Raw genomic sequence first — 12,189 nt, 5'->3', positions numbered from 1 at the left:
TGTTCTTCTTACATATATATAATATAGATGCATAGCTAATGTATATTTATCATTGTCTTAATTTAACTACAAACTGTTTAAAAAGTAAGTTCTCTTACTATGTACTACTAGCAGACGATCCGCAATTCCATCCGTTCCCTTTCCCGTGGAATATTACTCGGTAAAGATGTACTTTACAAAACGGAGGTCCTGGGTTCGATTCCCGGCTGGGCCGATTGAGATTTTCTTAATTGGTCCGGGTCTGGCTGGTGGCAGGTTTCGGCCGTTGCTAGTTACCACCCTGCCGACAAAGACGTACCACCAAGCGATTTAGCGTTCCGGTACGATGTCGTGTAGAAACCGAAAAGGGGTGTGGATTTTCATCCTCCTCCTAACAAGTTAGCCCGCTTCCATCTTAGACTGCATCATCACTTATCATCAGGTGAGATTGTAGTCAAGGGCTAATTTGTAAATAATAATAAAATAAAATAGCTTTATAATGGTGAACGAGTTTCGAGTAGTAGTTTTTGAGTTAAATAGAACAAACAAACCAATAAACAAATCTATAGTTACTAATATTCCTTCAAGGTAAATATTGTGGTATTGTAGGGATCTCTGGTTCTACTAAACATATTTTGAAAATTATTTTTACTTTTAAGGTACTTATTAGAAAGCCACGTTATCTGTGTCGTAAGATATATTTTATCTCCGTATTTTTACGGGAACGGGAACTACGTGATGAAACAGTGGGGGCATCAGCTAGTTCATTATAATATTAGTTAAGATTAACTCTTACTTTCTTTAAATATTGATCCAAATCAACTTATAAAGAAGGCTCAGCTTATACTCGTACTAATAATTTAGATAAAATCAAAAATCATTTATTTCAATCACTTAGTTTACAATCACTTTTGACACGTCAGTTGACTATTTTTGTAAAAATTCTACCACCGGTTCGGAAGGCTGGTTCTGCTGAGAAGAAACCGGCAAGAAACTCAAAGGTTGCTCTTTTTTAAAAAAATCATACAATATTATAATTTACAATTGATGACAACATTACATTTTCTTATAGTTTTACTTTCTGTGTGAAGGTGGAAGCTGATAATGGCCTCCAAGCGCCTTTATCTTTAAGGAATTCATCGATGGTGTAGTAACCTCGACTAAGTAAATGTTTTTTAATAGATATTTTTAAACCATAACTTATTTACGTCATGGGGTTACTCGTAAATGTTACCACAGTAAAGTTATGCAAACTATTTCAATATTGCAACAATAGTCCATAAAGTTAGCTTCTGTGGCTTTGTCGCCATTTATCTAATCGTTAGTCAATTTCGTTTGCTATTGGTTCGGTTAAAGTATGTAATCCAGTGCTTTTGCGTCAATGCCCATATCTATTCATAAAAGCAGAAAGATACTATGATAAGCCTTTTGTAATTGGAATATTTAAAAGATTGATTGCACATTATTGACATATTTTTTTTTAAATAATTGCCATATCTTTTTTTTAAAAAGATCAATATTCCCATTCCATTCCAACTAGTCGGAAAAGACTGTATTAGGAGTGGGTACGACGATAGACCAACCGGGCGAGGATCGAACCACCACCCCTCGGTGATGAGTCCGACCGCTGTTACCGTTAAGATATTGAGGCTCATTATTACAGAGGATTTAGAAGTTCATATTACATTGTATACCAAAAGTCATCTATATCATATTATTTTAACAGTTCACTACATGGCCAGGCCTTTCTTCTGACAGATGAGGATATGGAGCTTAGACCCACCACGCTACTATAATGCAGTTTGACGCTACCATAACAAAGTATTGGGTACACTAAAGTATGAAAGGAAAATAAAAATTATATGTTTCTTTGTATCAAGAACTAGCGGATTCGATCAAGCATCGGTTAGCACTTATGTGCTTACTTACTTACTCCTTTCATTTTGGCTAGTATAGTTACGCAAGCAACCAATAAGCTATCAGCGACAAACAGAAACTTTTGACTACTACAATTATGATAGTAAGCAACTAATGCACTTATAGTTTTCATGCATTATTTGAACTATTAGGAGAACGAAAACTTTTTAAGCGAAACTTACAACACAGTTGCGTAACCATGCAACAAAGGTAGATTAAAAATCCTTGTGTTGATGGAAAAAAAGTAAACCGTGTCAGTCAATCGATTTCGAGGTGTAAACGTATAAAGTCCAATCTAATTGTTATAACACGGCTTTGCTAAATACTTATCGAGGGCTTTCACGGTGCGAGGTCGAGCCCCCATAACATGGCAATGAGGTAACGGGAGAGGTGTTCAGTCGCCACCCATCGGCGCGGTGAGCGAGCCGTGGTGCGGCGCACCAAGCAGTCAGTTAGTCACCGCAGTCGCGCGGGCGGCATCAAAACTGCCGGCTGACCGCACCGGCAGTCTCCGCCAAAACGCGCCGAGCGCCCCACGCCGCCTAGCCGCCCAAACGAGCTGTGTCAGTGTCTGTGCCCGCCTTTCGATGCGCTTCACTCCAATCGCCTGCGAGGCGATGAAGTGTAAAGAGGAAAACTGCGAAGTCGGCGTGGTGCTGGAACACAACTCGCTGATCGTTCTCTCCGTGAACAAGACCATCGTCTGCTTATGCGGAAGGAACAAAAACAATCCTTTTGAGCGCGGGTAATTAATAATTATACTTTCCCTTGACAGGTAGTTCTGTCAAGTTTATGTGTATCAAACATGACGGCAGCTTACATTATATCTAGTATTTTTATGAACATGTCGCTATTTGCAGAGAAACTTGTTTTCTGTCATACCAGCAACCAAGGTTGACATCTACCTGGTCAAGGTAAATTCTGTCGGGCCATACATATTGCATGTGAATGTTCGCATTGAGCGTATGACATTAAGCATTAAATACATTTAATGTATTTATTTGAATTATGGGAATATCTGGTCTGTGTCTAGATCCGTGAATGGTTGTTTTTATCTAGCATGCGGTTCTATTAAAATCTTGCAGTACAATGAGTCAATTTGATACGAACAAAAACTTATTAAGTAGGTACTCGTGTATCGTACTAAAAGAGTAGCAGGAACTGATCAGTGACCGTAAGAACTGACAAGGTCGCGACCGTTCGTACAATGCCTCCTAAAAACAGAAAAAAGGAGTTCAAGCAACCATTTGTAGGAACTAATCCTATGTAAGGCCTACAAGAACATAAAACAAAAGATAAGATAACGACAAAGAATACGCTACTTCCTGTTTTGGGCAAAAAAAAACTCTCGGTGGCAAACCAGGATTGAGAAATTCATTCTACACCTTGCTTGGTGATCTGGAGGCCACTGACGCGAAACAGCACGGGCTGAGCTATTCAATGCAACCGAATCCATTTGACGTTATTACGTCGTACATTGCTGCTTCACTGAGTAGTAAAAATGTAATGCTTCTGATTATAACTTCAATAGATGAACTTTAAGTGCCAAATAAGCACGTTAGCTTACATTTGTTAATACAAACAATAGATATATAATAAGATTTGAAAGTAAGCTGCGTTTAGCTAAACTACTAAGACCGTTTCATGGGGTTGTAAGTGAGGTTTCATGGGGATCCGACGGGGTTGTAAAATACTGAATTTGACTACGAATTTTTACCTAGAAAAGTCCAAAAACCCAATAAGTCGTATTTTAGCCTGCGCTGATGTAGATTGGTTTTTGAACAAGCGAGTGAAATCTTTTTTTTCGTAGAATAGCACCTTCTAAAAATGATAAATGACGGACGCGTCTGATGTCATAAACAAAAGATGGTCGCTAAGATGTGCGTATCTGTGAAATAAACATAATCTGTGTATATTCAGTTTTGAATGCATTTTTACATTTTTATTTTGCATTTCAAAATAACAAAAACAACCTTATAAATTTATTAACAATAATTATGACGTACAAACACGATTTGTACTTGACCTCGCGTTCAAATTATTGCCTGTATCATGTGAATGGATTTAAGTTACCAGGTATCCTTTCTGTTTCAAACGGACAGTTTCGTTTTCTTGATTTTATATTAAATACAATATATAGGTACTTAAGCCATTCTCGACGTGCACTGTTTACCAACAAACAAATTAAAAATGACAGTCTAAATCGCTATAATAATTATAATTAACTTTGATTAATAAGCTTAGAACAAATAGATATTGTTAATATATTTTGAATAACATTTTATATTAAACAATACATCATATAAATTAAATAAGTTATGAAATGACATGCGTTTTCCTTTTTTCAATTTGTTGATAAACAGTGCACATCGAGAATGGCTCCCATTGATAGCTGTAAAAACTCTTATCAAATATAAAAAAGGTGAAGTAAATAATTTTAAGCGATGATTATACTAGAAATTAGAATTTATTCTTAGAAGGAATCTATTCAGCCTTGACTTGACTTGATGTATAATAAAAAAATACAAGTAGTTATGTAATTAAAATTATAAACAAACAAATGATATGAATACAATTCATAGTAACAATAAATAAATATCATAACTTCAATAATTCTCCGTACCCATAACCTACGAGATATGCATACCTATTACCTAACAGCTTACGTATATAATATAACAAATAGTATGTACCTAGTATCGTATAGTTTAACTTTCATTCTTATAAACTTACCTCGTAAGTAATATATTTCCTTTTTCATACTAAGATCTAATAGAAAGTCTACAAGGACATGATATGCGTTTACGACAATTTACTATATCCATTTAGTTTTTTTTCTAAAAACGGTCACATATAATAAACGTTTATATCGAATATTTCGCGGATACTCGGAGGCGTCCGCTTGTTTATAATAATACAAGCAGGTAAGCAATACGCCTCGTTGTTCCATCTTCGTAGTTCCCGTTCCCGTGGAAAATACGGAGATGAAATATAGCCTATGACACTAACAAACACAACACAACACTTTGTTTTTGACGGCCTCCGTAGCGCAGTGGTGTGCGCGGTGGATTTACAAAACTGAGGTCCTGGGTTTGATCCCCGGCTGGGCCGATTGAGGTTTTCAGGTCTGGCTGGTGAGAAGTTTTGGCCGTAGCTAGTTACAACCCTACCGGCAAAAATGTACCGCCATGCGATTTAGTGTTTCAGTACGATGTTGTGTAGAAACCGAAATGGGGTGTGGATTTTCATCTTCCTCCTAAAAGGTTAACCAGCTTCCATCTAAGACTGCATCATCACTTACCATTAGGTGAGATTGTAGTCAAGGGCTAACTTGTAAATAAAAAAACAACATGACTCTCTAGGTAATGGAATTTTCAAAATGGGTACATCCCTCAGCCTTAAAACTCACAAGCACAAAAACATTATCATCATCATCATTATCAATCCATATTCGGCTCACTGCTGAGCTCGAGTCTCCTCTCACAATGAGAGGGGTTAGGCCAATAGTCCACCACGCTGGCCCAATGCGGATTGGCAGACTTCACACACGCAGAGAATTAAGAAAATTCTCTGATATGCAGGTTTCCTCACGATGTTTTCCTTCACCGTTTGAGACACGTGATATTTAATTTCTTAAAATGCACACAACAACGGAGGCAGAGGTCATATCCACTGGGCTATCACGGCTCTCACAAACACACAAACATACAAACTCATAAAGATGTATATATACTATGTATATATGTTTGTATGTACTTTTGTATTCACCGATCCAACTTTCACGCCCGTATTCGGCACGAGTATACAAATAAATATATTTGGCTCGAGCACAACTTGAAGTGACAGTTATTTTTTGGTACACTATATTTATGTATTGGTATTTAAATTATGACTTACATATACTAGTATACATAAAACAAATGATGGCTTACGTATACTTGTATACTTATGTATACACGGCAACGACAGGTGATACAACAGGTGTGTGATCCAAGTGAATCAAGAACAGACGGCTTCACTAGTAAACTGACACAAATGCATTTGTATAAAGGAACGTCGTATTTAACGTATTGTTAAATTATTGGAAGTAGAAAATTATTGATTATTGAGATACAGGGATTCGTGTGACATCGAAACTGGTTTAACATAAAACCGTTGCTTATAGGAAACACTCACAGAGGTGATAATAGTGTTTATACTTTGCTAACGCTCCTTTAGCTTCATCAAACCATCTTAAAAATAAAATATCTATAGAACGCATACTGCCGAACATTTTTAAACAATTTACGAAACGAATTTTTTTTCGACAGTATATTGTAATTAAATCAATAATGAACCGTGTTAGCCCAGTGGATATGACCTCTGCCTTCGATTCGAAAGGCGAAGGTTAGAACCCGGTCCGGGCATGCACTTCCATCTTTTCAGTTGTGTGCATTTTAAGAAATTAAATATCACGTGTCTGAAATTAAAGGAACCTGCATACCGAAGAATTTTCTTAATTTTCTACGTTTATGAAGTCTGCCAATCCGTATTGGGCTAGTGTGGTAGACTATTAGCCTAACCCCTCTCATTCTGGTAGATGTTTGGCTTAAGTTCGGGTTTCTATAAGTGGACTCATCAACACCTTGAAGTTACGGGAAATACTCCCCAGCGCCCTGTATTAGTAGATTGTAGATCTAGACGCCCAAAAAACGTCCTTTACGATCCTGACGATGACATAACGAACGACAATGCTTCCCAGGCAACACAAACACAATCTACACGAGGCAAAGACGAGGTCCCCGATATCTGACTTCACCCAGACGTGGGAAACTCACGATCTCGGGGGCGCCTGAACTGATACACTCAGATCAAAACGCTATTCCCGAACGGCCCTCTAAGCCAGGTCTGAGTCTCAGAGGAAAGGCCCTTAGAGAGTCGTCCCGCCATTCTACTCTGCTTCTGGCTTCGGGCCCCACCAGGCTGTGCTTCTGCGCTCCCCTCAGTAACACCGCTGAGGTCCCATGAAGGAGCCTACAGCACTTACACTATCAGGAATAAGAAATTTTATCAGTAAATGCTTTTAATAAGTATATGCGATAAAGTAGGTCTGGCGACCACAGGCTCTCCTTGTATCAGTTGATTGCTTTGCCTCGACCGTTTATATAACCGCTGCCGACACGTTCGTAAACACAGCCATGACTGCTCTGTAAACACACCCATCCAGACCAGAGAAATACCAGAGATAAAAGATACCAGTGTATGAACAAACGGAACCTATTACACACACTTATATGTATGTATTTAGTAGATGCCGCTTGTTAAATAGTGTAAAATTCTACCATTTTTTTCTATGATATTCAAAATTAATTAAAATCATCAAAAAAAAAACCCATCATAAAGAAAAAAAGCACGACATTTTATGCAGCGTACGATTTATGAATATCGATGTTTTCACAATCTCTCTAAGTATAAATATAAAGTAGACTTTTTTGAATTTAAATAGTATTTTAGTGTACTTGACTCAATTTTCGATTTTGAAATGAAATAAACTATTAAATAATGTGTGTTTTACATTGTAATGTTAATTAATTTATTCAATTTCAAATCAAAATACATTACCTATCGTTTTACCGAGAAAGTCATTTTCTACATTTTAAAAATAAATTTTGTATTTCAGTCACAAAAAACACAAATTCTGACATATTAACATTATTCAATTGTGCAAGTACTTAAATGGTGTTAATAAATCTTTTTCTTATAATGAGTATTTAACTCAATAAATAAGTCATTGTCATTTTCGCCAAAATAGTTTGTAATTATGTTGAGATGCAAAAATTGGAATAGCTATTAAATTGGGCACATGCCTAATGGATTTATAATGATGCAATTGTAAAGTGTAAAAACTGCTTCAACAACTGCTAAACAACAACTCTTTTTAACAGATGTTCAAGTATCAAGTATTTTTTCCGACGACATGTTGCAACAACTGATGCTAAGTGACAATACATTTACAAAGTGGGATGAAAAAAATGTTAGCAAAAAAGCAAAGCAAGAAAAATTGAGCCAATTTAGAAACTATACTATTTTTAAACAAAAAGCAAAGGCAAAGTATCTCGTATATGGCATTTTATAAAAACCGTTATTTGTTTCCGCTGTTAGTGGTACTCCTGTTTTTTTTTTCAACACAACCAAAACTGTAGTTGTTCAAAACACTATTCTATAGGTTTCACTCGATTGTTAATCGATTATATCAAAAAGAGTATTAAATTGATCATTCAAGTTATCGACTAATATCATGTTCTATTAAATGACGATTGATCGTAATCATTGCACATCCATTACACTATTTATCAAATTCTCCCTATTGTCATCATATTTAACTTTTTTTATTTTGACGTCAATGCTTGACTTGAAACTAATAAATAATAATCAGAAAGTTTTTAATTTTTATATTACTTCAGGCGTTTTTCATATTATAAGTACCTAAGTCGTCGTCATCAACCCATATTCGGCTCACTGCTGAGCTCGAGTCTCCTCTCAGAATGAGAGGGGTAAGGCCAATAGTCCACCACGCTGGCCCAATGCGGATTGGCAGACTTCACACACGCAGAGAATTAAGATAATTCTCTGGTATGCAGGTTTCCTCACGATGTTTTCCTTCACCGATTAAGACACGTGATATTTAATTTCTTAAAATGCACAACAACTGACAAGTTGGAGGTGCATGCCCCGGACCGGATTCGAACCCACACCCTCCGAAATCGGAGGCAGAGGTCATATCCACTGGGCTATCACGACTCTCTCTCCTAAGTACAGTACCTACCATGCATTACCATACTACCTGCATTGTCAAAGGCAGTCTTAATGTTATATCTTCTTAATTATTGAGCATCATTTAATATGTACATTAATTCTATAATTATTTGTATACCATATACTTGAGTAGGTTTTTAAAACAGATGAAGCACTGTCGTTATATTTTTTTCTATCGCTCTGTTTCAGTTTATCAAATTATAGGTTTAACCGTTATGTGGTGGTTTGTTATTATTTTTAGACTCTTTCAACAGAGATAGTCCCTCTTAAGTAGAATAAAAAAGATATGATTCTTCTTTTTATTCTGGAACATTAAAAATCCCGTCATTGACGAATATAAATCGCTGAGATGCGTTGACGTAGGATCGTTTAAATGATTTATTATTTCAAAACCCTGCTTTGTATTACAAACTAGTTTTACCTATTTTTTTTGGAAATCACATGCAAAGGTGAGCAAAAAGTTTTCTCACGAAATCTTAAAACAATAGTCATTTTACACATTGCTTGTTATACAAACCGCTGGAGCTTGGTAAATTAATTTTAATAGATTTAATTTAAAATTCGAATACACATTAAAATTTAATGAATCATTTAATTCTGAATAAGTCATTCGAAATCTTTACAAAAGTATAAAAGAACTGGTATAAGTAATTGGCTTCGCACGTGTGAACTTTGCGTCAGACGCCTAATGTAATATTGATATCGCCCATGACTTCAATTACGTAGATCAAAGTATATTTCTACTTTAGTTTCTACTGTGTGCGATATATAAGATTCAAAGTTAGATATCTGATTAATTAAGCTACCCATGTGAAAGGCAGTCGCTTTATATTCAAATCCCTTTATAATCGATCCTAATAATTGGTTTTTCAAAATTAGGTATCTCACATCTAGACAGGCAGATTAATAATGAACAAGAAATTTTTAGAAGATGTCTACAACTTGATCAGGTTTAGTTTTTGTTATTACTGATTCTATACTTAATTTAACATTGTGGAGTTAATGTCTTTTAAATTACATGCCAGTAACATGCACAACATTCTAACAGTTTCATTTAGTACAGTCAGTTTAGAGGAAAATAGCATAACATTATTACTATTAGTTAGTTTAACTATTAAAAATCACAAATATTGCAACTTTACAGTTATTAGGAATATCGATAATATCGATTTATTACTTTCGCGAAATAAAGAGGTTTCTGTTGAATATCTGCCGACATTGACGGTATCCTCTAGACGGTTCTCAAGGGTAACATCTTATAATGGCTAAACTACCTGTGTTTTTTATCCCACATTCGAGTCAAAGCCCCGAAGGCATACTTGTGTTAGGAACGGACTAAGGGCAATGCACCTTCCCGGTCTCCCTTACCCTGTAGCCCTACTTTACCTTTTTAAGTAGAAAGCATTAAACACACACCTCCTTGTTTATACCCCATGCTTACGAGCTCGATAGAAAGAGATGCAATATTTGTGACTATTGCGTTTACTTTATCCATAGAACCAGCTGTGTTAAATGTATACGCGGCTTTGCGTTTGTATTTTATGGACTTTGAACTCGGCTGATGGTGAAATGTCTCCCTCAGATTTGTTACTATCAGTGGAATCAATACGGGTCTGTTATCAGTTGCTGCAAAAACTATGCCAGTATAGGAGGCGTGTTCACTGTTTACTTATGGCTACATAATGGCTACATTTTCTAGGAAGCTCTAATCTCTTGCGTAGATAAAGTGCAATAATTTTTTGATCGATACTTTTGTTTTATCTAGTACTATACCAATGCACTTATTTCTAATATCAACGTGTTTATCTAGTATTTATGTCATGTTTGGTAACTATCTATCTAGTTTATAAGATAAACCTTCAACGCAAGAATAATACAGATACTGGATATTGGTGTTAACGTTCCGATTTCACTCACAGTCGTCATTAAACTAGATTTGGAAATCTGGGTATAAGAAAAACGTCAGAATTAAATTTATAGCTCGGGCAGCAGGGATATACCAAGCCGGTTAGTCCGTTTGGTGCGTCATTATCGTGACGATTCGACATGAGAGCGGCAATGGTATCGCAATCATTGTAGTTTTTCATGGAAAACGACCACATCGTCGGCCCCTCTCCTCCCACCCCCCGCCGCACTAGCGCCGCGTCAGACGCGAGCATATAAAAGCCATCCGCGCCCCTCCACTTCAACTCAGACGCATGGAGTACTCCGTAGAGGTCGTTTGGCACGAGCGAGCGCTTTGCTAGGCACCTGCCGGCCAATCTTCACGATAACATTCTAGTCACCCGCTGGCGCAGCTGAAGCTCGCATAACGCGGTCTACCGCGCGTTCCTATACGAGCAGTGATATGTGCAATAGCTCTACTTACAAAATAATTGTGATAATTTATTTTAATTAGTTATTAGTTATACGCGTTTAGACCGCAATACGGCTGTGAGTGAAATTGTGAATTGGATATGTTGTGACTGCCCGACTGGAACTATTTACCTGTGATCCAACCCAGTGTGTTTAGTTGTTCTTGCGTCGAAGGACCCTTTACAACCATGGTCGGAAACAACGGCACTATGATGGCGATTCGCATCGTCCACAGCAAGCTGCGCAAGCGCGAGGAGCACTCGGCTTCGGTGCACCCGGCCGAGGCAGTGCTCCAGGCAGCGCCGCAGCCACCGCCCGAGCCTCTTGCCTTCCGTCAGCAGCCCTTGTGGCAGTTCCCACCGCCGCTGCCCCCGCCTTACGTCTATTCTCACGATCAGGTTCGTACAGTCCATTATGAACTAAATTAAGAAAATTCAAAATCAAGTCTAGACGCTACAAAAAAATAATAAATGTTGGCAGTAGTGTACCATATTAATAGAAAACGTTACAATCCCGCCACAGCTGATAGTCTTGACCTGAATATGATTCTCATAACATGTGCAATATTGTGGCATTAATTCGTTCTGTAGCCAAAACATTGTTAGTAGGTATTAAGGAAAGTGAGCATTATGAAAAGAAACGCGACGCTTAAAGTGCAGTCCCCTCCACATTGGAGAGAGTTGGCTTAAGTGACGATATCTAAGCGCAAAATAAATTTAAATGTCGGAACACGCTCACTGAGTAGAAAGCTGTGCAAGGCGAACATGTTGTAACCGTTCGACCTTCTTTCTTAAACGAACAAAGGAGGCTAATGCAGTGTTGAGCTCTTAAAATTGCAGTCTCGTAAATGTTTTAACCTTAATATCACGGTCTAGTTAATGCTTCCAGAGGTTTACGTAAACAATTCATTGCACGTGTTTAACCTATGTTTATTAAACGTTTGAGTATGAGTATGGCCACCTATATCGTGACTGTACCAGGAAGTAAAGAATGCTAATGTGCCTACTGCCTTTGAATTCAAGGCTCGTCTTATATTTGTAGCTTCAATGCTCAATACATAATGTCTTCCTAGACTTTTGTAGACAGTAGGTAGCGTTGTTGCTTCTGGTATAGCTACAGGGCCCGTTGTCATTGTTGCCTCCT

The 12,189-nt window shown here is 37.3% G+C and overlaps 1 protein-coding gene across 3 annotated transcripts in view; it reads left to right on the top strand.

Moving 5' to 3' along the window:
- Window positions 1-12,189, top strand: part of LOC112042839 (uncharacterized) — a 224,165-nt gene that overhangs the window by 210,276 nt on the left and 1,700 nt on the right. For all 3 annotated transcript variants that reach the window (XM_024078008.2, XM_024078009.2, XM_024078010.2), the window contains one exon: window positions 11,282-11,444. In XM_024078008.2, coding sequence (XP_023933776.1) covers window positions 11,282-11,444 — 163 coding nt within the window. The remainder of the gene's footprint in view (window positions 1-11,281; window positions 11,445-12,189) is intronic.

Source organism: Bicyclus anynana, chromosome 12 (genome assembly GCF_947172395.1).
Source record: "Bicyclus anynana chromosome 12, ilBicAnyn1.1, whole genome shotgun sequence".
Lineage (NCBI taxonomy): Eukaryota > Metazoa > Arthropoda > Insecta > Lepidoptera > Nymphalidae > Bicyclus > Bicyclus anynana.
The sequence above is the reverse complement of the archived record's forward strand: the minus strand, read 5'-3'. Positions and strand labels throughout refer to the sequence as shown.